Below are 27,682 nucleotides of genomic sequence, written 5' to 3'. Positions count from 1 at the left end.
ACAAACATGTAAGTATGCAGTAAGCATACTTACTATCTCAGTGTATATAAAACATTTCTATCACTCCAGAAAGTCCCTTGTAACCTGTTTCAGTAAATCCTCACCTCACCTCCAGTATCAGGCAACCACTGGTCTGTTTTCCGTTCTTGTACTCTGATTCATTTTTTCTTGAGTTTGGTATAAATGGTATCCAGTATTACTCCCTAGTACCTAATTTCATCAGCTTTCTGAGATTCATTCATGTTGTTGGGATAGCAGTGATTTATCCCTTTTTATTTCTTAGAAGTGTTCCGCTGCATACTATATCACAATTTGTTCGCCTAGTCATTTGTTGGACATTGTTTCCGAATTTTGGCCATCGCAAATAAAGTTTCTGTGAACATTTGTGAACCAGACTTTTTGTAGACATGCTTACATTTGTCTTGGGTGAATATCTAGAAGAATTGCGGGATCGTATGGCAAGTATATCTTCAACTTTGTAAGAAACTGTCATACTCTTTACCAAGTGGTTGCCCCATTTTATATTCCCACTAGTCATGTATAGGAGTTCGAGTGCTCTGCATCCTTGTTATTCTTGCTGTTGTTGAGCATTTTAATATTAGCCCTTCCAGTGGGTGTGGCTTTAATTTGCATTATGCTGATAAATGATATTGAAGTTGTAACTTAGATTTCCCTGGTAAATGATACTGAGGAACTTTCTTGTGTATTTATTAGGTACTTATCTTTTATGAAATATCTTTTTGAATCTCTTGCTCAATTGAAAAAAATTGGATTATTGTCCCATTATTGAATTATATGGATTTTTAATATTTTCTGTGTATAAGTCCTTTGTCAGATATATGTACTGTGAATATTTTCTATTTTTAATTAAAATTTTTTTAAAGATTTTATTTATTTCTCAGGGAGAGGGGAAGGGGGAGTGAAGGAAAGGGAGAGAGACACACCAATCTGTTGCTTCTTCCAAGCCCTCATTTGGGGATCTGGCCTGCAACCCAGGCATGTACCCTGACTGGGAACCTAACCAGTGACCTTTTGGTTTGCAGGCCAGCTCCTAGTCCACTGAGCCGCACCAGCCAGGGTTTGAATATTTTCTCCTAGTCCATGGCTTGCCTTTTCATTTTCTTAGTATCTTTTGAATAGCAGTAATTGTTAATTCAATGAAGTTTAGGTTATCTTATTCTTTGGTGGCTCACGGTTTTTGTTTCCTGGCTAAGATTTTTACCTGTTCTAAGGTCACGAAAATTTTCTCCCACATTCTTCTAAATGTTTTATAGTTTCGTCCTGAGCAGTGTGACTCAATTGGTAGGGCTTTCTCCCTCAAAGTGAAAGGTCACTGGTTTGGTTCCCGGTCAGGGCAGATGCCTGGGTTTGGGGCTGGGTTTCCAGATGGGGTGTGTGCAAGAGGCAGCCAATCAATGTTTTTCTCTTACATTGATGTTTGCCTCCCTTTCTTTCTCCTTCCCGTCCCCTCTTTCTAAAAAATAAATCAATAAATAGCCCTTGCTGGTGTGGCTCAGTGGATTGAGCACTAGCTAGCCTGTGAATTGAAAGGTCCCAGGTTTGATTCCTGGCCAGGGCATGTGCCTGGGTTGTGGGCCAGGTCCCCAGTTGGGGGTGTGTGAGAGGCAACCTATTGATCTTTCTCCTGCACATTGATGTTTCTCTCCCTCTTTTCCTCCCTTCCTTCTCTTCTGTCTCAAAATAAATGAAAATAAAATAAAATAAATATATTTAAATATCGTTTTAGCTTGTATGTTTTGGTCTCTGATCTATTTCAAGTTAACTTTTGTGTATGGCATGAGGTAAGGTTGGGGTTCACTCTTTTTCTGTATAGACAGCAAGTGCTGAAAAAGCTATATCCTTTCTCCAACAAATTACCTTGTCCTCTTTGCTGAAAATCAATTAACCCTAAATGGATGGATCTATTTCTGTATTCTCTGTTCTGTTCCATTGATCTGTGTCCGTGCTTACGGTAAACCACTCTGTTTTGTTTACTGCAGCTTTATGCTAAGTCTTGTAATCAGGTCATACTAGTCCTCTAACTTTGTTGTTCTTTTTAAAAATCCTAGGTTCTTCATATGTCCACATAAATTTTAGAACCAACTTACTGTTTTTTATAGGAAGACTGCTGGGGTTGTGATTTGTGTTGCATTGAATTTGCAGATCAGTTTTGAGAGACTTGCCATCTTGACAGGAGTGCAGCTTCTAATCCAGGGGTCAGCTGACCTTTTTCTGAAAAAGGCTAGGTGGTAAATGTTTTAAGTATGACATTTCCCATGACTGTTTCATGCAGTAAATTTATGCATTTTATGTTACTTTATTTTTCTTTCCATAGTATATTTACATAGTTGCCAAGCTGTGTCTTTTTGATTTTCTCCTGCTTAGACAGTTCCCTGCTCAGTGTAGGTGATTTCTTGATTCTCTTTCCCCTTGAACCTCAAACAGCTTTATCTCCCCTTTCCAGCTACAATTTAAGGGTTTGGTGTCTTCTACCTCATTTTCTTTACTCATTTTCTTCCATCCTTTAATGGTGCAAGGTGAGGTAAGCTGAGGTAAGTGCAATAAACGCTGCCTTGCTCAGCCTTCTGTTTCTTCTTAAAGTTTTGTTCAAGGTCTTGTGAGGATTCTCCCCACCTGACTGAGCAGGCTCTGTTGGGTTCCCAACTTCAGACCATTGCCCAATTCCTAGTTCAGTGTAGGCATGTCATCGTCAGTCCCATCAGAGAGAGAGCCCCCCTGGCCCCTTCTGTCATCATTTCTTCTCAGCTGCTCTTTCTATTCCCCTCCTAGTCCAAGGGGTAGAAAAGGAATCTGGGCAGTCTGCTCTGGTCTGGGGTGGATTTGAAATGCAGTGGGAATTCTGAGGGTTCTCTTGCCGTCCCTTTGTGATGTTGGAGCAGCTTTGTGCTGAGTCTCTCTGCTCCTCCATCGTCTGCTCATTCCTCCCCCATGGCCACCTGTGCTTCGTGTTTATCATCCCTCTTCTCGTTTGCCACCTTACGGATTTTATTTTTGTTTTCCTTAGCTTTTAAAATTCTTGTTAGCTTTTACTCTTTTTACATGTTGTTAAATAATGTGTTTTCTTGTGTGAGGGAAGGAAATTCTTTAATTGCAACTTGCCATCTTAACCCAGAAATATCTTTCTTGGCTTTCACTTCCCACTGTCTTTGGAAATCACTAGTGCTAGCTTTCTGTTTGTCCATCTGGGTATTTAAGGATTTCCATTAAATCATGAAATTCTTGTTTCTCTGAAGTACTATGCTATATTTTGTCTGATTGCAACCAATTATTAGATATAATATAGTGCAAAGTCTGGAACTCTGCAACTGTGACAGAGTCACGGGAAATAGCTCCTGTTGTCGTCCAACTATTGTACATGATTCTGTACATGTATAGCACTGAGTAGTGTACATGGTTTTGTACATGTACAGTACCGAGTACATGTTCAGTGCTGAGTAATTGGTACAATTACTGAGTTTCATAATCCTGTTTGCCACAGGAGAGGAGGGACTACCATTTCTTAGAGGAGATTGGCTGACTTCTTCAGTATCCCGCATAGAGTCTAACCATGGTGGTGTAGTACCTCTCTCTACCAGATGCACTTAAGGAAAGTAATTTTACTGACCTATTTCCCACTTAGAGAATATTTTGATATGGCCTATCTGGTAGCATTAGTTGGTTTTTATATAACTTCCTTCCTCGCTGAAGGATGTCTGTAGATCCATGCTTATTTCTTCATCAGTTTTGCTCCCAGCTAATAATTCAGGTATCCGAGCTTCTTGTTTTTATTAGTTTTGCACCCCAGCTAATAAATTCAGATACTCAGGTTAAGGTTGACCAGATGGGTTGTTTAAAATTGCTGGCAGCATCTTTTACAATGAAAAGAAATCAGCTTCATATAGAGAAGGTTTTTGAACACTGGAAGTGTATTTTACTTTGTATCTGGTTCCCACATAGTGGGAGAGGGGTTTGGCCCAGTGCTGTGTCCTAAACACGGGTCATATAATAGGAAACATTATGTGCTTATTTTAGAAAATTTTTGATACAGAAAAGAATAGAGGAAAAGTCAATCATGATCTCACCACCTACAGATAATCATTGTTTAGGATATAAAAAAACATTTATACCTTATTATCTTCTATACATATTTTTAGAGTGTTAGACTTTAATTTTCTTTTTTAATTATTTAATTTGTTGTATTTTTTTTGCATTACCATTTAGTCCCCTTATGCCTCCCTTCCCTCAGACTTTTACTTTAAATATACAAAATTTGCACCTTTCCTTTTATATGCCAGGGTTCCTCAACAATGGCAGTAAATTTTAGGCCAGGTAAGTATTTGTTGTGGAGGGCTGTCCTGTAGGATGTTTGGCAGCATCCCTGACCTTTACCCGCTAGATGCCAGTAGCATCTTCCCTTGAGTTGTGACAACCAGAAGTACCTTCAGATATTGCCAGATGTTCCTTGGGGATGGGGGCCAGGAGCAAAAGTTGCCTCAGGTTACAACCACTGTTTTGTAATTAATATTACAATATAAGCACTTCCTCATTCTGTAATAGGCTTCATAAGTACAATCTGTAGTGGCTGCATAATTTTTCTACTGTGTATTTCATCTTCAGCCTTAATTTGGAATGTGACCTTGCCTGTCATTAGGACTCATAGCTTTGCACAATTATTCTGTGGTGAGGTAGGTATGTTCTATAGTTTACTGATAGTATTTTTTTAAATTGTGGTAAATACAAAATTTACCATCTTAACCAGGTTTACGTGTACAGTTCAATACTGTTAAGTATATTCACATTGATGTACAACAAATCTTCATACTGACAGGAGTATTTACTAGTAAAATGCTATAAGTAAAGATTTCTATTGTTTTTGTTCTCATTGAAAAACTTTACCTTAAGGTATACTTGTTTTGTTAAAGAATATGAATGAGAGGGTTTCTTTTTAAAGTATTGCTAACATTTTGTGAATGCATTACAAAATAAGTTCAGACTTAATTTAGATACTACATTTTTGTAAAATGTTTTTCGTTATCTTACAGATACCACTATTTGGAATCATGTCATCAGATTCTGCAGATCCTTTTTACTGGATGAGAGTTATTCTTGCATCCAACAGAGGTATGTACTTCTTTTCTTTTGCTTCTATACTAGTGCTGACATCAAATAGATCTGAAAATGTAGAAACTATTTTTTGAGTCCACAAGGAGTAGGTGAATTAGATAAAAGAAACTCATTGCCTTGGAGAAGAGAGAAATACGTAAATAATTATAGAACCATGTGTTCATTCTAATTATAGAAATATGTACAGAATATAGATGTGTATAGAAAATGGAATGATTAGCACTGTCTAGAACTTTGGTTCTTGACCTTTTTACAGATTTTCTTTATTCTCTTTTTTTTTTTTGCTACACACTGTGTCAAGAACATTTCCATACCACTAACTATTCTACATTGTTTTAGTTGACTTTCTATGTAGTTTTAGATACTGCATTACAAGAGTGACAAATCTTTTTAAATGTCATTTTTTATATTACCTTGATATGTAATTTTTGGGCATGGTATGTAATTTTTAATTTTGCATTAAAATAAAATGTTTAGTGTAAGTTTTAAAAATAATGATTTGGACAGAAATCTTGGAAGATTTTTTTCAACAGATTTCTTTAACATTTTAAGTTCAGAATTTACATCCTATATAGTATTTATAGTAATGTTTATTTAATGCATTGTTGCAAGGTTGTGTTAGTAGAGTTTTTGAGTAATTTAACGTTTAAGAAATGAAAATTTGCTTATTTAACATTTGAGTATGTATTTCTGTGGATGTATTTAAGGACTGGGGCACTTACGAGGTAATCTGTATTGTGTATAGTAAAGATTATTTACCTCTTTCCTCTTTCCTTACAGGCACTTTGATGGAACTGGGTATCTCCCCAATTGTAACATCTGGTTTGATTATGCAGTTGTTAGCTGGAGCCAAAATCATTGAAGTTGGAGATACACCCAAAGATAGAGCTTTATTTAATGGAGCCCAGAAATGTGAGCATTAATACAATTAAAGAGCCTTTTCAATTTAGGGATTTTGTGGTAAAGATGTTTTTCTAGTCTTTTTATGTCTGTGTTGTAACATGTACTCCCTCCCCCTCAATTTTTGTCAGTGTTTGGTATGATCATTACCATTGGGCAAGCCATTGTGTACGTCATGACGGGCATGTACGGGGACCCTGCTGAAATGGGGGCCGGAATCTGCCTCCTTATCATTATTCAGGTAGGAGAGCCTATTTTTATACGCAGATGACAAAACAGTTTGATCCCCTTTTCCTAACAGTTCTTTAGGTGATTGATATGTTCAGTTTCTTACTTTTGAATTATTTAATTATAGTATTTTGATTGTTGAAGTGACATGTATCAGTTATGTTGATGTGAAAATTTAAAATTCTGATAGCCTCAAAACTGTGTGACATAATGAATTATGGATCAGCTGCATTTCATCAGTTGTAAGATGCACGTTTTTCACATTTTGATGTCTGATCAGGATGTGTTTTTTAAAATATTTTTATTTTTAGAGAAAGAGAGACACAGATCGATTTGTTTTTCCACTTACTTATGCATCTGTTGATTGATTCGTGTATGTGCTGACCAGAGATCAAACTTGCAGCCTCGGCATATTGGGACAACACTAACCCACTGAGCTACCTGCTGCGGCCCCGGGCATTTTCTTACAGTGGATAGTGTGTTACAATTGTCGTCAGCCTGGTGGCAGTCATGATGGTGGACTTTTCCTGTGTGTGTATCAGCTTGACTGTAGCTATTCATATGATCACACCAGTCGTTGATGTAACATACCTTTGACTTTAATTATCTTTTAGAATGTCTTCCAAAGCTCTTCTGTGATTTGTTTTTGAAATAAAGTTGTTGTAGATACATAAAGGCACAGAGAGAGCCAGCTACATTGCATCTAAAAATAACTTTCTTTGTAAGTAGAAAATAAAATTTCTTTGTAATAAGTTGTGTCATAGTTTAATTGGCAGTTTATTTTTCTCAGTGGCACACAAAATAATGCCATTAGAAATAATGTACAGTATTTGAGGCAGTGAAATACTATATAAATACCCATGCGTGTATTTTATGAATTTCTAAAATGGATGCTTTGGAATGGAATTTTTGAAGACCAACATTATTATTCCTCTACTAAGTATCATAAAGTGTGTAAAGTTTGGTAGATATTTCTGTAATGTACAGTCTTTTAAAATCATTTATAGAAGTTGCCCAAGAATGTATTGTACTTTAATTATATAGTTATTTATTGGACTTAAAAAAAAATAGTTTAGCCATGGTTGGTGTGGCTCAGTGGACTGGGCGCTAGACTGCAGGGCACAGGGTTGCTGGCTCGATTCCCAGTCAGGGTGTGTGCCTGGGTTGTGGGCCAGGGGGCGAATGGGAAGCAACTACACATTGATGTTTCTCTTCCTTTCTTTCTCCCTCCCTTCGCGTCTCTAAAAATAAATAAAAAATTAATCAGTAAATAAAAATTAAAAAAAAAAGTTTAAATTAAACACTGCGCAGGTATCTGGAGTCCTGCTTATCTTGGAAATGCCTCTTGCTCATCCCGTGAAATTAGGATTAATTCAGGAAATTTTTTTTCTAATGGGCAGAAGGCTCCAGGTCAGAAAAATAGTTGTAAATAAAATCAAAATACTAGTTTATTAATATATGTATTAAGAAATAATGGGCTCTGGCCAAGTGGCTCAGTTGGTTGGAGCATTATCCCAGTATGCAATGGTTGCAGGTTCAATTCCCGATTAGGGCACATACAAGAAGCAACCAATGAATGCATAAATAAGTGGAACAACAAATCAATGTTTCTCTCTCTGTTTCTAAAAAGAAAAAGGAAAAAAAAAGAAATGACCATGTCAGACTGGCATAGTTAACTATCTTCTTCTTCTTCTTTTTTTTTTTTTAAGTAAGAAACCTTATTTAGGAAGTAGATCATAGTAAGAGATCATTTAGTGAGTGTGATTTAGAACAAGCAGAGTTAGAGTGTTTGGGTATTTATTGGCATCATTAACAATAGGGAGGTCTTTTCCCATGAGATAGAAGTATTTTGGGTTTTGACAGGGGAGGAATTTTTAATGAATAATCAGAGTCTTTGGGCAGTTTCCTGAGCCCCTGTGTGTTCCCATTTGGTATAAGGTAAATTTCTTTAAAGAATAACATTGTCATTATATCTCCATTTAAAAAAACACTTGATAAGCAAACTTACAGCCTTGGGAATTAGAGGAAGAAAAGTTGGAATGAATGGAAGAGAAGATTGTCTGAAAACTGAATTTAATGTCCTTCAGTGCTTAAATTTTCTTCATCTGCTTTTGGCATTGTTGAGGATACTGATACACCTATTGTTGTCTTTTGTTTTACTAGCATATGCGTTACGCAACCCATATTTTAGAATAACACTAATTTTTAAAAGGTACTAGAATTGCCATGGCTCAGTTGGTTGGGTGTTGTACTGCAAAGTGAAAGGACACTGGTCAGAGCACATGCCTGGGTCGCAGTGTGTACAAGAGGCAGCCAACTGATGTTTCTCTCCCTGTCTTTCTCGCTCCCTTCCCCTCTCCCTAAATAAGTAAATAAAATCTTTTTAAAAAATTAAGATATTCAGAATTGGCATCTAGTTCTTAACATTATACATCAGTAAAATTTTTCAAGTATTTTACTAAGGCTAGTTTTAGACTTTTATGGAACCTCAGCTGAGCAGTTCTGGGTTACTTAGATAAAATACTGACATCTTTATGAGTCAGTTATAAATTTAAATTGATAGAAAATGGAATTAAGCCATTTTAATTTTTTTATTCAGTATTAAAAATCCAGGAATAGTTACATCAGGAATGAAACAAGTAAAATGAATATATATAGTTTACATAAATTCTGGTGTACAAATGCTTGTGGTAAATTCTTCTAAAGTTAATATGTAGGGAAATATGTTTAATCATGGGTGAGTAGTGGGAAGATTTTATTTATCTATTTTTAGAGAGAGGGGAAGAGAAGGAGAGAGGGAGAGAAACATGAATGTGTGGTTGCCTCTCATACTCCCTCTACTGGGGACCTGGCCTGCAAGCTAGGCATGTACTCTGACTAGGAATTGAACCAGTGACCCTTTGGTTCATAGCCCATGCTCAATCCACTGAGCTATACCAGCCAGGGTCATTTGCATCTTTTTAACGCATAGCTAATATCGAAAATGTGTGGGTACACTGAAGAGATATGATTGGATCAGTGTGGTTTTACCTAGAAACATAGGTTTTAAGAACTTTTCGCATGTTGCTATTTAAAGTATTTCTTACCTTAATTATTCTTTCCATTCACATGGTCAGTGTCTTTCAATTAGTGAGTTTTGAAATCTAAGTAGTGGTCTTGATTAAAATAAAAATAAATTGAAACAGTGTGCATGGCACACTGTAAAGGGAAGTATTGTTTTGTCAAACTAAGTTGTGCGTCTGCACGTGCCTGCCTCTGTAGGGTTGAAATGTGTGGTGTTATTTTTATACCTGCCTCAGCTCATAGAGAGTGTACATTCTACAAGAGCATGCAGTTAGTATTCAGTTCTTACCACCGTTCTAGTCAGTGAGGTGCTGCAGCTTCTTGGTGTCTAAATCTTCTCAAAGGCTGTATACGTTTTACCATCTTTTATTTTACTTAATTATAGAAACCATTTCCTATTTAGGTTTCTCTATAATTCCTTTCTTCAGTTAGAAAAATGAGTTTGATTTTCATGGAATATACACAGATTACTCTTATCATCTGATGGACATTGGTCTGAAAAGGTGGTTTGAAGAATTAAGTTGACTAAGAGCTGCCCATACGATTCTGGACAAGTAACTTAGTCAATTAGTCAGAAGCCCATGATAATACTTTTTGGTTGGCTGGTAGTTTGTGGACAGTTATTATTCCCTGTATACGCTTGCGTTTCTGTATGATTGGGAGTATTTATCCATTACATAATTGTGGTCAAAATAAAATGTTGTAATAAGTCCTAACTTTTTTTTTTTTTGGTCAAAATGTCAGACTTGATTTTCAAACAGTAAAGGATTTATCAGCTCACTTAGAAGTTTTGAGAATGATACTCTTTTTCCAGTCCATTGAAAGTTAAATTAAAAGGCTGTCAGTAGACAAGTTAGGCTTTGTACAACCACTGAAATAGCAGTCAAACGGGGGAAAAGAAACCCCGGTGTAAGTTAAGCACGTTTAATATGGTGTACTGTACTTTGTTCTCTATTCTAATAGGGTTCTATCAGGGAAATGAGTGAGTATGGAGGGGATGCTTCAGAGCTGGGAGGAATGGAAGTAGCATTTCCTCACGTCTCTATAGTGAGGGTGTCTTTGTAGTGGAGACAGGTGTGAAATTGGGGGTATAGAAGCATATTTTCTTGCTTGATTAGGTTACTAAAGTGTGGGCAAGTAGTCATATGACCAAGGTCACTTTCAAGGCTAGGGCTTATTTTTAATTGGTGCATGCTTTTATAGAAATGTCTTCTCCAAAAGGAAAATTAAGAATTTTCAATTTCACACAAATCAAAGTTAGTATACTTTCATTTTTTTAAAAAAGATACGAGTTTAAGAACCTAGTGAACCTTTAACTATCTACAAATTTACATTGTTTTTGTCACTATATGTATAGAATGCATTTTTTACATTGTTGTAATTTGTGTACATATTAATTTGTGTTCTACTTTTTGACTTACTCTGGACATATATAATAGTGTATATAGTATATACACTCTTATATATAATATTTTAAAAATGTATCGACATAGTTCACGTACATTTCCTTTCATGGCTGTGTGCAGTTGCATCTTGTTACACTATAATTCATTTGGCCTTTCACTTACTTGGAGATGTTTGGGATACGTTCAGATTCTTGCTGTCTTAAATTCTACAATTGTGAACATTTTTGTTTTATAGTGGTCTTTCCAATAAGCCTTGTTTAAGGGAATAAGCTTTATTTCCCTTACTGTAAAGGAAATTGTTCAGATGGTAATGTCTATTTTTAAAGTTGAAATGTGCTATATAATATAGCAATATTTCCAATCCTCTGCTTTTTCAGAATTGGCTTCTGACTAAAGTGGGTTAAAAGATGCAGAGAGTCATGATAGTAATATTGCACCTGTTAGGTTTGAATGTTAGACAAGCTCATACTTTGAAAGTAGTCATTGGTGCTTGTCTTCCCCTTTCTTGAGTTTTTCTTGCTTCCGCTTACTTGCATTTCTTTCCCCACAGTTGTTTGTTGCTGGTTTGATTGTGCTGCTGTTAGATGAGCTGCTACAGAAAGGTTACGGCCTGGGGTCTGGTATTTCCCTCTTTATTGCCACCAACATCTGTGAAACCATTGTCTGGAAGGCCTTTAGCCCCACTACTATTAACACTGGCAGAGGTACATCGCACAGTGACTGCGGCTGCACGAGTGTTGCTGGATGGGTGCTGGAAAGTAACTCGTAACCGAGCATCGTGAGCCTGTAGACATCTGGGCTTGCTGTTCTGGAGGACAGTTGATGCTTATCGTTCAAAAGTTAATAAGCATAGGTTTGTGGGTATGAAGTATTACTTCAAAAAGAATATCTAAATTTCAGCCTCTGCTCATTTAAAATTTCAGTGGTTACAAACACTTAAAAATTTTTATTTGCCTAAGCCATTGCAGAACTCATCAATTGGACTGATTTCAGCATTGCTGGGGGGATCAAAAAGTAGTAGATTAAGATTTTTCAGATGAAAAAACTGATATTCTTTGTATCATCAGGGAGCACTAATACTTTTGCTGCTATTCCATTTGGCTTGGTTAAAAGTACCTAAATTTGGAAAGAAAATTCTGATTTCCCCTTACTCGTATCTACTTCTCTCAGATGCCATCCTAGATTTGTAATGTTTAACATGTAAACTGATTCCAGCTTTAAGAAAATAGCAACAATGGTTTATTAATGATCCTGATAAAATAAACTTAAAAGCAAGTTCGATAGATTAACATATATATATATATTTTTTAAGATTTATTTATTTTTAGAAAGAGTGGAAGGGAGGGAGAAGGAGAGGGAGAGAAACATCAATGTGTGGTTGCCTTTCACATGGCCCCTACTGGGGACCTGGCCAGCAACCCAGGCATGTGCCCTGACTGGGAATTGAACCGGCAACCCTTTGGTTTGCAGCCCATGCTCAATCCACTGAGCTACACCAGCCAGGGCGAGTAACATATCTTTTGATTCTGATCTCTTTACTCTGCTTTGCTGCTGCTACCCTTCTTCCCTCCCCACCCCTCTGCCCCCACCCAATACTCTCTTCCCTTCCTGAAAGTAAAGGAGAAGCAAAGCATTATGAACTAAGTATTATTTTGGTTTATTTTACTTTGGCTGTTTTCATCAAGAATAATCTCTTGAGAAAACTTCAGATTTATACTAAAGAACATACATTTTGCCTTAATGATCTAAATATTTTTAGAAGCTTCACATACGGCTGTATCGTAAACACATGAATTATTTTTACTCATATTTTCTGCTGTGTGCCGAAGTTTCAAGGTTATTTGTTTTGACCCTTGGGACAAACTTGAATGATGTGTCTACAGTTCATTTCTCTCTCGATTTATCAGGTACTGAGTTTGAGGGTGCAGTCATAGCTCTCTTTCATTTACTGGCCACCAGGACCGACAAAGTCCGAGCTTTAAGGGAGGCTTTCTACCGTCAGAACTTACCCAATCTCATGAACCTCATTGCTACCGTTTTTGTGTTCGCTGTTGTTATATATTTTCAGGTAGGTGTACTCTCTTTCCTGAAGTGGGATATGGATTTGCATTTTGCTCTTAAAGAGAAGGATGCTATTTGAAATGTAATAAGACAGTGTTTCAAAATCTAGTCAAGCAAATAATTCTTTAGACTCTAAGGTGTAAAGTAAAACATAGAATGAAAATTAAATAAAAAGGGATTTCTGTCTGTATGTCTCTGCGTGGAAGGGTTAAGTTTTATTAGCATTGTCTTTACATACTCCCTACTGTTACGTTTTGGCTCTGTGTATTCTATATGTGATATATACAGTTCCTCTTTTAATTTCCGCTTTTTAGGGATTTCGTGTTGACTTGCCCATCAAGTCGGCCCGGTATCGAGGACAGTACAGCAGCTATCCCATCAAGCTTTTCTACACCTCGAACATCCCCATTATTCTTCAGTCGGCCTTGGTGTCAAACCTCTACGTCATTTCCCAGATGCTGTCTGTTCGATTCAGTGGCAACTTTTTAGTAAATATACTAGGACAGTGGGCAGTGAGTATTTTGTTATTTATTGTTTAAATTCTAATTTGCATTTCATGTTTATAAACTAGAAGAGATGAGCCATAATTGAAGCAGTTATTACAACGTTTTCAGAGTCACTTACCTAGAAAGCATTTTCATATCTCATTTGAGTGACTTTTTAGGCTAAAATCAGTGTCTCTCATGATTTTATGTTATCCACATTTTCACTATTGTCTAGAATAATGGTTTTTGAAACAAAGCTATTTGTTTTCTTTTTAAAAAAAATTTTTTTTATCCACACCCGAGGACATTTTTTCATTACTGTTTGGAGAGAGGGGAGGGACACACACACACAGACAAACACACACACAGTGAGAGAGAAACACTGACCTGCTGCCATCTCATACGTGCCCTGACTGGGAACTGAACTGCAGCCTGGGCTTGTGCCCTAACTGGGAATCGAACCCATGACCCTTTGGTCTACAGGACAGTGCTCCAATCAACTGGGCCACACTGGCCAGGGCCAAGAAGCTATTTGTTGATAATGTATGGGATACAGAAATTATCCTTTCCTGTTTCCTGGTTTTTCATGGCCTGAATGGCAATAAACTAGTTTGTGATTATGGGGCTGGAGACAGGCATGTAATTACTAGACTGAAGAGAGAACAGAGTTGCTAGATATAGAATTAGTCAGTAAATAAACATAGTAAATTTTGACTTCCTTTTACAGATCCTTTTTATTACCACTTCTTCTAAAGCAGTCCAGCCACATTGCTGTTGAAGTGTTGTAGGATTTTGTAGGATTAAATTTTGATTGGTTTAAATTCTATCAACTGACCAAGGAGTATTTTCCCTTCATCTAAAATTTGTATTCCACTAACGAATATTTTTATAGTCATTATACTGAAATATGGTGCTTATTCTGTGTATTTATCTTACCTATACTATCTTTTGCATTATAAGTTATAGTGACTGACATATTTCTGCTTTTACTGAAGGTAATTTTTAAAGAAACTTAAAGTTTAACAGGGTAAGACAGTGGCTCTTGAATGTTAGTTGGAGGAAATAGGATTCCCTTTATCTATAGTACTCCTTTTCCATTCATTTAATAAACTGGATTACCTGTGATGAGGGGACAAAGCTTTTTCTCCCCTTATGACCTAATAGTCCAGCAGTAATTATTACTATAACAATTTCAAAGTAATAAATGCATTGAATGGTTGTATGGAGTGTGTTGTGACTTCACTGAGATTTTTTTAAATGAGAGAATTATTGTGAAATTGAATTTGTCTATAAACAGTGCTCTTGATTTGGGAATAGTAATCCTAGGAGCACAGTAAAAGAATCATTTGGAAAATAAAAATTCAGGAATCAGCTATTTTAATCATTGCAACTGGAAATTGCTTTCCCATACCTTATATCCCAAAACTTACATTTAATACGAGCAAATGCGCATGCTCTTGCCATTTCTATTACTATAAAAATTCTTGAAATATGTGTAGATAAAAATCCCATTCTATATATTTATTAAAACTTATTATATACAAACAAGATAAAGTTTAGTCAGTGACTTATTAGACTTGTCACTTTCACTTAAATTCTTAATAGAATACTTTGAAATCATGTGTAAGGATCTTAACGTTGCATACTTACATAGTTCAGAAAATCAGATTCTAAATGTAATCAGATTGACCATAAATGTAATGTTTCTTTTTTCAGGAAAGGAAGGTTCTTATAGATACATTATAGTTTTTTTTTTTAATTGCTCTTCTGTTAATTATATATCACATCTTGAAGAGTTGCTTACTATATAATTTTGAAGGAGTGAAGATATTAGATACAAAAGCAAATCCTTTTATATACAGCCATTAGCTGTAGGTGCTTTGAACTTAAAAGACTGTCATAATTTCTGAGGAGTTGGAAAAGTTGTAAAAATGTTTGGTTGACACATTAGGTTGATCATTTGTTCTTTTCGTCCTTGTTCTGTAGGATGTCAGTGGGGGAGGACCTGCTCGCTCTTACCCAGTGGGAGGCCTTTGTTACTTTCTTTCTCCTCCCGAGTCCATGGGTGCCATATTTGAGGATCCCGTCCACGTGGTGGTTTATGTCATCTTCATGCTGGGGTCATGCGCATTCTTCTCTAAGACGTGGATAGAGGTGTCTGGTTCCTCAGCCAAAGATGTAAGTATTTGGTTCATTTCAAAATAATTTATAAACTTTAGGTGACAAAATGGTAGTTGATACCCTTTTTTGTAATTTAAACTTTAATTCATACATTCTTAATGAGATAATGTCATCCCCAAGCAGTTTAAAATTGGTTCCTGGTAGGTGAAACATGTATAGATTTTATAATAGTTTGTGACCCTCCAGAGCTCAGCCCTACCTGACAGAGTCTTATTCCTTAGTATTAATTTTTCTTGAGGGAGGAAGGTGGTAGTAAAAACAGAAAGACAGAAACACTGGTGTAATGAACGGGTAAGGTGGTTGTGCAGTAATAGGAGTGATGTGACAGTGCCTCCTTGAGGGTTATCGTGTCTTACTCGTGTGTGCAAAGCACTGCACGCAGAACCTGGAAGATAGGTAACAGTGAGACATCAGTTTGATTTTAAAAGTTGTTTTTCTCTCGACAGGTAGCTAAACAGCTTAAAGAACAGCAGATGGTAATGAGGGGCCACAGAGATACCTCTATGGTCCATGAGCTTAATAGGTAAGGTAATTCGAGTTCATCCTTGATGGGGGTGGGGGGAGACACATGTACTCCGTTTTTCAATCTTTCATTTCTTGCCAGATGTTATTCTTTATTAAATTCACATTTGAAGCATTTCTACTTCACACAAAAGGACCAAAATTTAACACATCAAACTGACACCCAAGTTATTTAAATTGGAATTGTGTTCCCCTTCACAGCCAAGCTATAGGAGGTTCTTCTCATTGTTGGCTGGCTGTACATAAAATTATATGGGAGCTTTTAAAAACTACAAATATCATACCACCAGGAATTGTGATTTATTTGGTTTGGAGTGGGTCTTAGGCATCAGTTTTTTGTTAACAGCTTTATTGGTATAATTCACATATTATGTAATTTACTCATTTGAACGACATGATTTAGTGTTTCTTTTTTAGTATACTCTGAGAGTGTGTAAGCATTACACTCTAATTTTAAAAACGTTTCATCACTCAGAAAGAAACCTCATACCCATTATTTCCCATTCCCACCCCTCTCCCATCCCCACAGCCCCAGGCAACAACTTTTTACCTTCTGTCTCTATAGATTTGCTTACTCTGGACATTTCATACATATGGAATCACATATGTGGTCTTCTGTGAATAGCTTCTTTTACTTAGCATAGTGTTTTCTGAGTTCATCCATTATCTGTGAATAATATTCCATTGTAAGGATAATAACATTTCATTTGTTCATTCCCCAGTTGTCTCTATTTTTTGGCCATCATGAATAATGTTATGAACATACTTTTAGAAGGTTTATGTGGACATATTTTCATTTCTGTAGGAGTGGAATTGTCAGGTCATATAGTAACTGTGTTTAATATGTTGAGGAGCTGCCAAATTATCTCCCAGAGTGGCTGTACATGTATGAAGGTTCCAGTAGCCACATTCTCTCCAGCACTAGTTTTTGCATTTTGATTAGTATGTAGCCACCTAGTGGGCATGAAGTGATATTTCATTGTGGTTTTGATTTGCTTTTCCTTGTTGAGCATCTCATGTCTTTGGAGGAGTGTGTACTCAAATCTTTTGCTCATTTTTAATTGGGTTGTCTTTGTTAATGAGTTGTAAGATTGTTTAAGAAGTATTTTGATGTCTCTTTTCAGGTATGTTGTTTGCAAATATTTTGTCTCATTCTCTGGGTTGTCTTTTGCCTTTTTTGATGGTGCCCTTTAATGCACAAGTTTTTAATTTTGATGACATTTAGTGTATCTCTCTTGTCTTTGGATGCTTTGTGCTGCTATTGATATTATCTAAGAAACCACTAACCTTGAGGTCACAAGGATTGATTTTTCTCGTAGGAGTCTCAGCTCTTACATTTCAGTCTGGTCTATTGTGAGCTAATTTTTGTGTTTGGTGTAAGATATGGGTCTAGATTCCTTCTTTTGCATGTGGATATCCAGTTCCATAATTATTTGTTGAAAAAGAATTAGTATTTTTACTTAAACTATATTTATTGAGCACATAGATTTCAGAGAATAGTATAATTAATCTGCATGTAACCAAGTATATCCATCTTCAGTAGTTATTACTCTGTCATTGTTTCATTTACCATCTCCCTCTTTTCTTTCTGGAGTATTTTAAATATAATCCCATTATATTTAATGGGTGATTCTAACATGTAGCCAAAGTTGAGTTATTGTTGGAAGAGTATTATCACATCTTGTCACATAACTATGGTAGGTATTTAGAAATCATTTTGAGATGTACTGTTTATCTAGAAAAGGGAGCTAAAGGTTACCCATTTTAAGATGATATTAAACATTTTAATACCTAAATCTCATTGAGGATTCTATCTCCTGCCATCAAAATCATGTATTGCCTTTCTTGGCTATTTACTGGTTTCTCATAATTACAGAGTAAGTCATTCTCTTGGTCAGTTTTCATCAATGTGTAACTGCTGTGGAGTACTGCAGACTGCTCCCTGTTGGATTAGACTAATCACACTTCACCACAGCACTGCTTCTGTTGCCCCTTTTCACTTCCTCTGCTGCCTGACTTGGTTTTGTCTTCTAGGTATATCCCCACGGCAGCTGCGTTCGGCGGTTTGTGCATTGGCGCCCTGTCAGTGTTGGCTGACTTCCTCGGGGCCATTGGCTCCGGCACTGGAATTCTGCTTGCAGTCACTATTATCTATCAGTATTTTGAAATATTTGTTAAGGAACAGGCTGAAGTAGGTGGGATGGGTGCTTTGTTTTTCTAAATGTTCCAGTACTTTTTTTGTGGGAAGGGAAAACATTTTGACACACAGTTTTTGTCAAATAATGCTGGCTCCCCTCTTCTCCCTCATTTTTTTTTCAAGTGCTAACTGTCCCATTTCTGAAGTGGGCACCAAGCTAAGCCTGTGTGCAGCATTAGTACCAGCTGCCTTAAAACTAAAGTTTACATTATTTGTTAGAAAATACACATGTAGTGCTGCCTGTGACGCTGGAAACCAGTGTACCCGCCTTACCGTGTTCAGTGATGGTGAGGTGACATGGGTCAGTTTTGCACACAACGGTCAAAACACTCAGTACTCCCCCCACTTGTTTAAAAATAAATGCAGTTCAGATTGCCACTTTCCAGTATTTTGGGCTTATTCAGTGAGTTCTGGAACATTTATATCTATGTTTTAGATATAATTTTCATACTTTTAAAACTCATAGTATCCCCATTCCACCCCCCCATTTGTCCCTTCTTAAAGCAGCCACTTAGCCCAGGTGGGCAAAATCAAGCTTCTTAAAGCTTATGTCACTAGAAAAACTGCTTGTAATTATTGCCCGTTTTCCATTCGTCTTTGTTCCCCATGACAGCACAGTTGGTGCTGTTTTTACTGTATTGGCTATGCCTTTGAATTTCAAGTCACTTGAGAATGCTCTTTAAAGATACTATGCCCCAGTTTTTCTTTAATCCCTAAAGCAAAGATCTAATTCTCAAGCAATGTTTGTAGCTCAGTGGGGGTGAACAATGAGTAATTCATGCTAGGAATCTGTGTACGTTGTTGTACTTTATAGCAGCAACATGAGTGTAAACAGTAGACTTATAAACTTTTATTTAATACAACTGTTTCAGTTGTGTTGGAAAAATAAAAAAATCTGATATTAAATGCTTTGTGTAGGTTCACTGTATTCATCCAAAATCCATGCTGAGATGCATATTGCAAGAGGTTAAATGTAGGTAGTTTAGTGCTTAATCTTAAAATGTTGAGATGGTGACCCACTTAAGGTTGCTCAGTTAGTTTTGTCACTGATGTTTGGAAACAGGAAAACAGTGGTCTCAAATGACATCCCAGCCACCATTTGAAATGCAGTTCTTTATCAGTGATTCACTTTTAAAGTATGTGCTTTATTGTCCAAAAGAAGATCAAACTTAATTTTTGAAAGACTTTTCTGAAGTATGTTTTCCATCATTGTTTAGCTTCTTAGTAAGTGCAGGAAGTGTATCTTATTTAGCTTAGGATCAGAGAGCCAAATAACTGCAGGGGCAAAGCAGAGAAAGTAAAAACAGGTAGGACAGCAGGCAAGGATGGTTAATTGGTGAACATCTCCAAAGGGCTACAGACTGTTTTTACCATAGAACCAGGGACTTAGTGTTATTATATCTGATTTTTTTTCAAGCAAGGCTAAAAAATACGGCTTTTATAGGAAACCTTCAACTTTTAAATCTTGCCAAAGCAATAGTGCCAGCTGATGAAAACTAGTGCCAGCTGATGAAAACGTCCAGACTGCAAGCTCTCAAACTGACTTATTTCCAAAGCATAGCCTTTGATGTTTATAGATAACATAAATACCATTAAGATTATGTGCAAGGATTTAGCTGTCACTTCTACATTGTACTCTTAGGAGGAGTAAAAAGCAGAAAGGACAGGTAGGTGTTAACAAATGTCTCTCCATCAACAGTTAAGAGAATGTTTCTCAATTCCCACAGGGAGTGACTTAGGAAGAGCTGGTCTGTTTAGAGAGACATGTTTATACTAGAGTTTGTATTTTATACACGACTAATTTCTTGATTTTGAAAGAGGGATATAAATAAGGGAAATTAGAAGACTTGGTCCTTGAGAGCTCAGGGAAAAGGATTAAGATCTCTGGAGAGTTATGACGCCCACATTTAAAAGTGAAGATTTTTAAAAAGGGGTTACAGGCAGAAGGGAAGGCTACTATTAGAGCAAGTAGTTGGGGCTTAATTTTTACAACATGTATTATTGGGAGAGTAGACTTGATTTATACAGTCCTCTGGTTCCAGAATTCTTTCCATCCTTAAGGAGTACAATATACAGATCTTACATTTATGCTTAAAAATATCTCTGGAAAAGTCAGTGAACCTGTAGACAAATGAAATGTGTTGCAGCATTTTTGGCATCAGCAGCCTGATTTTATCTAGTTGAGGGGCCTGGCTAACTCCCGCCTGGGTTGAGGGCTTGAATCAAGACAGGGCTGGCCAACGGAAGTCATCCTGAGACTTCTGTTGGGGGCTAAGCTGAAAAGGCAATGACCCTGGACTTTGGAGGCCACAAAAGTCAACCCAAGATTCCAGCTCAGCTAAGAGGTAAGATGGCCCAGTAACCCTGGTAGACATTTTGGACGACAGGCTTTAGGCATGGCATGAGCCAGAAACAATCAGTTTCTCCTTTAAAGTAGTTTGCATTGGGCTTCTGCTGCTTGCCAACCTTGCTGGCAATACTCAGGATTGAACACCAAGACGATAATAATGTCCCAAACCAGGTAAACCCTTTTGCTATGGATTTGGTTTTTTAAGTACTTTTTTCGGTAAGACTAGGAAGTGACATTCTAAAGTATGTCCACATGCTTTAGAGGGAAGGGTCCTATATTTTCATTAGCCTCTTAACCTAGTTATAGTGAATGGAATCAACCATTTTTCATTATAGAAGAGCTGGTTTACCTTCAGTATTAGTTAGGTGGATATAATGACAATAGCTAAATGTAAGCATTTGCTTATCATGAATGTTACTCTCATCCTCTGCTATGCAGATTAATTCCATATAGCAGATAAATCAATTAGGAGGGTCCAAGAAAGCCATATATATATATTTTGTTGTGGTGGTGGTGGTGGTTTTAAAACTGTTTAAGCACTAATGCAGTAAATAGTTATTTGCATACTAAGCTACAGAATTCTATGTTGGGGGTCTGGAGGTGAGAATAGTTGATCAAATTTAGAATTCAGAATTCAGGTCTCTTCTATAGTAGGACCCTTATCTCCTGGACTACAGTAAATAGTGGCTGAAGTTTTTTTAAAAATGGATTAAATGAGCATATCTGCATTTATGTAGTTTTCCATTAGTATTACCTGGGTTCAGCATTTAAACGAAGGCTACAGACTACCTATAATTACAATTCCATACCACCACATGCATTCTTTGTTGTTTTTATTTTATGAAAAAGGTACTTTCAAATCTCTTAGATGAATACAAAGTCTTAGTGAAGGAGGCCTTGTGGCCTCATTTAGAAGAACATGGCTACACTCTTCTGGCCTTAAAATTTCAGGAAGGGCACTTCGAATGGCTTTGTGTTTGCATGTTTCAGCGCCAGAGCATAGGAATAGACCCTAGCATCCACTGTCAGATGTTCTTCAGCTACCAGGGCTACAGAAAGCAAAGGATACAAGTTAGACAATGAAGTTAATAAAAGATAATACTCCTTATCATTCAGTCCATATTTACTGAGCAGCTACTATGGGCCAATCCCTATGCTAGATGCTGGTGATACAGTGAACAAGACATTTTCTGCCTTCAAAGATCTTACTGTAGTGGAAGAATAAAGGATATAAAAAAGCAGGGTTATATTTACAGCCTGAGACAACAACATAAAATGAAGAATAAAGACAGAAGAGCATATATATATCAGAGATGATCTTCTGTGTTAAAATATAAAATAGCAAAGCTTCACAGGTCCACTGGTTCATTTATAGCTCACTGTCAGACTTGGCTGCTGTGAAGCTATATAGTGATGATCACTAAGTAGCTTATTTGAGGATAACCCCGCTGCTAGGGTATACGTATTTTGCACATGCAAATTAATGTGCAGGATAGGATTAGAATTCCATCAAGAATGAGATCTTGGAATCTTATTACAAAGGGCTTTAATGAGAACTTCTGTTTCACTCAGAGGTTATTGGACTTCAAATCTGTCACTTGTTTTCCTAGCCACTTATTTAGAGTAAGCAGATACATTTTAATCCTCACAGGCAGGGTGTGTCCTACTCTGCCTACAGGTGCATTCCTTGTAACAATCTGAACTCAAAAATCCTTCCTACTATTCAAATGTGATTTGTTGAATAAATTATTTGATGATTGTATTTTGATTCTAGTAAAGCTGGGAAAACTGGCTCTTTTACTCTTCCCCTCTACATAACCCTTTCTACCTCCCTCCCCTTTTTTGCTATTTCCCCATCTTCTAAGGCCAGAAGGGAAGTTAGGCAGAAGGGAGAAGGGAGGAATTTTAAAAATAATTTTCTAAGCTTTGTGTGTCAACATTATGCCATTTACTTTTACTCATGCCTCCTCAAACATAGGGGCTATCTACTGTTCCTGTTCTGTTCTATGAGAAAAACTGAGGCTGTGAAACTTATTTAAAATCATAATAACCAGTCAGTACATAGTTGGCTGAGCCTCAAATCCAGTCAGGTCTGTCCAACTCAAAGTTAAATCTTACCTACAATTGATGGCCACAGCTTTCTCTGAATAAATACCTAAGTTCTGAGCTCTGGCTGGGTGGCTCAGTTGGTTGGAGTGTCATCCTATACATCAAAAGGTTGTGGGTTTGATCCCTGATCAGGGCACACATAGGAGGCAACTGACGGATGTTTCTCTCTCACATAGACGTTTCCTCCCTCCCTTTCTATCTCACTAAACTCAATAAAAATATCCTTGGGTGAAGAGTAAGAAAACTTTAATAAATTATTCAGTCTTTTCAGTATGAGTATTTCTAACTTGACTTTGACTCTGGAGGTGGTTTTTACCTTAGGTCTAGTTTTTAAAACAGCAAAGTAGGAAAAAGGAATGGAAATGTTCTGGGAATCTGAAATCACAGCAGTTTTTGAAAGATCCACTTTACTTTTTGAACAAACAACATAGACATTAGAAATAAAACTATAAGCCACTGGTACTGAAAGAGTCAAGAAAGAGACTGCTCTCAAAGCCTCAGGTCAAACAATGCTTCAAAAATTTCTGAAGTACAAACTGAGTGAGTGAATAGGCACATAGCCAGCCTCGTGAAAGGCCTCTGTCATGACTTCAGTACATCCTAATGTGGTTATATCAAAGGATGTCTGTCCGTATAACCTTTTTTAAAAAAACAAAACAAAACAAAACAAAAATCCCTAAGAGATGGGCTGGCCAAGAATTACACAATGTAACTACATAACCAGTAATTTACTAAGGGTCACACTGCTAGATAGTATGGTTCATATCAGCACACTGCACTCAGAAGGAATACTGTTCGGTTCTCCTTTAACTTACACCCTGCACAAAGAACTATCTAACATACTAACATTTGAAATCAGTGAAGTGTTGATCCATTTATACCTCTGCATTTCCATGGGTGGGAGATTTAAGCTATAAACTAGTGTGGGCTAATTAGTGGGAATATACCAGTAATCCCGCTAATAGGAGAAAAAAGGCCCCCCACTAAAAGCTTTCACATTCCACATCTGAAAAGGTTTCAGATGTGGAATGTTTTGCTCACATTTTCAAACTATGCCACCCAGAAAGGAAAATTATTATTGGTCAAGTGCAGTTTTAATAAGTTTCTAGGTATTTGACTTTAAGGAGGAAAAATTTAAAGAACTATATTTAGTTTCCCTTTGCTGGGCATGAGGGAAGGAAAGCTAGAGAAAATTAGGCAATAATCTCAAGAATACATACCTTCAAGTCTCTTCATCAGGTCATTCTTTGGTAAGGAAATTACTTCCACAAATTCTAAACAAACAAACTGCAAGTGAAAACAAAGCTAAAGAAGGGGAGGGCCTACCAGAACAACACAAAATACCTGTAGCCACTACCAGCCCATTAAGCCATATACATGGTCAGCCACCGGGAGTTGAATAACATACCTCCATCTCCTGAAAATAAGCAGAAGAACATTTCAGTAAAGCCTAGAATGGTAAAACATTTGAAGACTTGTGTGTGAGACACATCAGAAGGGCTACATAAGGTGCTCAAAAGAACCAACCCATGTACTTTCTGTTAGGCCTGGGAGCCAGAGGAGCAGGATTGAGAGGACACTGAAAAGTGCCTCAGGGACAGAGGGAGCAATAGGAAGTCCTGCCTGCTGTGGTTGCTGTGATTCCCGCGGATCCCTCCAGCAGCCCCTGGCGGGCGTGGGGAAGACGGAAACCACAAGTGTGCTCCTGTTGCCATGGCAGGCTGCTGCCCCTGCTCTCCCTGCTGGCCAAGCCTGAAAGTAGTGGTCCCTGGACAAAATGGAAGGTGGAAGTGGGGATGGGTGCCGGTCAACTTCAGAGGGAGGGGAACATTTCTGATTGCTTAAGGTGCTAGAAACCTCACCCATCCCACTCCCACCTTTTCTTTCTGCCCTTGACCAGGAATCTTCCCCTCTTCCTGACTTCTCAATCTACACAATCTGCATGAGTGCCACTAACTCAGATCTTACTGGTCTTTAAAAAAAAGGCTGTAAGAATTTAACAGAAACCTGGGTTACAAAATTTACCATTTTAACCATTTTTAAAGTTATAATTCAGCAGCATTAAGTAGATTCACACTGTTGTGCAATCATCAGCACCAGCCATCTCCAGGATTTTCCATCATCCCAAGTGGAAACTTGAAACCCATTGAACACTAACACTCCCCCACCACTGTTGACCTCTATTCTACTTGCTGTCTCTGAATGCACTGACTTTAGGTATCACATTGGCAGTCACACAATATTTGCCCTCTTAAGTTTCTTTCACTTAGCACAATGTTTTCAAGGTTTATCCCAGTTATAGCATGTATCAGCACATTTTTTTTCTTTTATGGCTGAATGTGATTCCATTGTATGAATATACCATATTTTGTTAGCCATTCACCTTTTAATGGACACTTGGGTTGTTTCTACCTTTTGGTGTATGAACAATGGTGTACAAGGTATTTGTTTGAGCCCTTGCTTTCAATTCCGAGGAGTATAATTGGGTATATACCTAGGACTGTAATTGCCAGGTCATGTGGTATTCTATGTTTAATTCAGGAACTATCAAATTCTTTCCACAATATCTTATATGTATATTTGCTAGTTTAAAAATTGAGTATTTAATGCCCTGGCCAGTGTGGATCAGTTGGTTAGGCATCGTCCCACAAATGAAAAGGTTGCGGTTTGATCCCTGGTCAGGGCAGATGCCTGAGTTGCAGGTTCAGTCCCCAGTTGGGGCGCATATAGAAGGCAACCAATCAATGTTTCTCCCTGCCTCTTTCTCCCTCCCCCCCTTAAAAAAAAAAAAAGCATTTAACATTAGCTGCAAGGGGATGCCTAAACATTTAGGAACAACCAGAGGATGAGAAATGGAAGACTATCGCTCTCACTCACAATTTCTTGTGTGTGCATCAACACCTCTTTTAAGGAGGTGGGCAAGGACATGGAATTGAATTGCTAAGAAATACAGAGCAAAGAATTTCCTAAAAGCTTTTCTGAATGTGGACCTCAATAAAGAAGATAAGATATCGTCTTGTAACAATTTCTAATGCCACTCTTATAAATCTGAAAACAGAAATCAGTGATTTTGAAGACTTTCATTGTTTACTACTTAGTCCTATAGCTGATATTACTAAGAATAAACTCCATACAAAATAAGGAAATGTGTAATTTTATATAACGAAACCATAAAAATCAAGTTAGTGGTAAAAGAAAAATGCTAAGATACACAAGATTATGGAAAGAGCCAAGAGTACAAATGAAGTATCTACAAAAGACCATTACTCTTTTGACCAATCAAAAATCAAACCAGGGAGAACCAAGATGGCGGCGTAGGTAGACACACTGCGCCTCCTCGCACAACCAGAACTGACAGAGAATCGAACAGCAAGGGGGACCAACACCAAGGAAATAGAAAATAAACATTCATCCAGACTGGTAGGAGGGGCGGAGACGGGCACCAGGGTGGAGAGGACTCGCGTGGCTGTGGCGGGACTGAGACTGGCGGAGTGTGGGACAAATGGCGCAGGCAGTCTGAGAGCACTAGCAGACCCTGCGGCCCCACATTTGCACAGATAAACCTAGAGGGCCGGACTCAGAGTGGCGGAGAACGGGGCAGGCAGAGTGGCGGGTAGCACCCTGCTGCACCACATTCGCCCACACATTCGCCCACAGATAAACCGGAGGAACGGCGGGGAGCGAAGCAGACCACGTAACCCAGGGCTCCAGCTCAGGGAAATAAAGCCTTAAACCTCTGATTGAAAATGCCCGTGGGGGTTGGGGCGGCAGCAGGAGAGACTCCCAGCCTCACAGGAGAGGTTGTTGGAGAGACCCACAGGGGCCTAGAGTGTGCACAGGCCCACCCACTCGGGAACCAGCATCAGAGGGGCCCAGTTTGATTGTGGGTAGCGGAGTGAAAGATTGAAATCCGGAGGAGAGTGAGGCGGGCGCCATTGCTCCCACTCGGCCCCTCCCCCACGTACAGCGTCACAGTGCAGCGACCAGCATTACCCCGCCCCGGTGAACACCTAAGGCTCCGCCCCTTAAAGTAACAGACACGCCAAGACAGACAAACAAACAAAAAAAAAATGGCCCAAATGACAGAACTCTTCAAAGCTCCAGAAAAAATACAACTAAGCGAGGAAGAGATAGCCAACCTATCGGATGCACAGTTCAAAGCACTGGTTATCAATATGCTCACAGACTTGGTTGAATCTATTCGAAAAACAGATGAAAAAATGAAGCCTATGCTAAGAGAAACAAAGGAAAATGTACAGGGAAACTAATAGTGATGAGAAGGAAACTGGGACTCAAATCAGTGGTGTGGACCAGAAGGAAGAAACAAACATCCAACCAGAAAAGAATGAAGAAACAAGAACTTGGAAAAATGAGGAGAGGCTTAGGAACCTCCCGGACGCCTTGAAAGGTTCCAACATCAGAATGATAGGGGTGCCAGAAGGAGAAGAGGAAGAACAAAAAATTGAAAACTTATTTGAACAAATAATGAAGGAGAACTTCCCCGATCTGGCAAAGGAAATAGACTTCCGGGAAGTCCAGGAAGCTCAGAGAGTCCCAAAGAAGCTGGACCCAAGGAGGAACACGCCAAGGCACATCATAATTACATTACCCAAGATTAAACGCAAGGACCTACATCCAAGATTACTGTATCCAGCAAAGCTATCACTTAGAATGGAAGGGAAGATAAAGTGCTTCTCAGATAAGGTCAAGTTAAAGAAGTTCATCATCACCAAGCCCTTATTATATGAAATGTTAAAGGGAGTTACCTAAGAAAAAGAAGATCAAAAATAGGAACAGTAAAAACGACAGCAAACTCACAGTTATTAACGGCCATACATAAAACAAAAACGAGAGCAAACTAGGCAAACAACTAGAATATGAGGGTTGTCATTAAGGGAGTGGGAGGGGGAGAGGGGGGGAAAGGTACAGAGAATAAGTAGCATAGATGATAGGTGGAATATAGACAGGGGGAGGGTAAAAATAGTGTAGGAAATGTAGAAGCCAAAGAACTTATAAGTATGACCTATGGACATGAACTATAGGGGGGGAATGTGGG

General features: G+C 37.9%; 2 protein-coding genes across 7 annotated transcripts in view; one reads left to right on the top strand and one right to left on the bottom strand.

Moving 5' to 3' along the window:
• The window catches only part of SEC61A2 (SEC61 translocon subunit alpha 2), a 43,495-nt gene that overhangs the window by 4,540 nt on the left and 11,273 nt on the right, over positions 1–27,682 (top strand). For 2 of the 4 annotated variants that reach the window (XM_053922879.2, XM_053922883.2), the window contains exons 4-12: positions 5,043–5,121; positions 5,905–6,036; positions 6,156–6,265; positions 11,272–11,425; positions 12,629–12,789; positions 13,097–13,294; positions 15,254–15,445; positions 15,895–15,971; positions 18,005–19,073. In XM_053922879.2, the coding sequence (XP_053778854.1) occupies positions 5,043–5,121; positions 5,905–6,036; positions 6,156–6,265; positions 11,272–11,425; positions 12,629–12,789; positions 13,097–13,294; positions 15,254–15,445; positions 15,895–15,971; positions 18,005–18,191 (1,290 nt within the window). In that variant the 3' untranslated portion in view covers positions 18,192–19,073. Of the gene's footprint in view, positions 1–5,042; positions 5,122–5,904; positions 6,037–6,155; positions 6,266–11,271; positions 11,426–12,628; positions 12,790–13,096; positions 13,295–15,253; positions 15,446–15,894; positions 15,972–18,004; positions 19,074–27,682 lie in introns of those variants that run through there. The other 2 variants (XM_053922881.2, XM_053922882.2) reach the window with 1 other exon arrangement.
• NUDT5 (nudix hydrolase 5) overlaps positions 21,334–27,682 on the bottom strand; it is a 37,709-nt gene continuing 31,360 nt past the window's right edge. For 2 of the 3 annotated variants that reach the window (XR_008426695.2, XR_008426696.2), the window contains exons 8-9: positions 23,847–24,043; positions 21,334–21,566 (exon numbers count right to left, since the gene is read on the bottom strand). Coding sequence is in view for 1 of the 3 variants with exons in the window: in XM_024580238.3 (XP_024436006.2) it covers positions 21,457–21,566; positions 23,847–23,900; positions 24,035–24,043 (173 nt within the window). In the remaining 2 variants the exon portion in view is untranslated. The remainder of the gene's footprint in view (positions 21,567–23,846; positions 24,044–27,682) is intronic. The other variant, XM_024580238.3, reaches the window with a different exon arrangement.

This window comes from Desmodus rotundus, chromosome 4 (genome assembly GCF_022682495.2).
Source record: "Desmodus rotundus isolate HL8 chromosome 4, HLdesRot8A.1, whole genome shotgun sequence".
Taxonomy (NCBI): Eukaryota; Metazoa; Chordata; class Mammalia; order Chiroptera; family Phyllostomidae; genus Desmodus; species Desmodus rotundus.
Note: the sequence above shows the minus strand (reverse complement) of the source record. Positions and strands in the feature narration are given on the sequence as shown.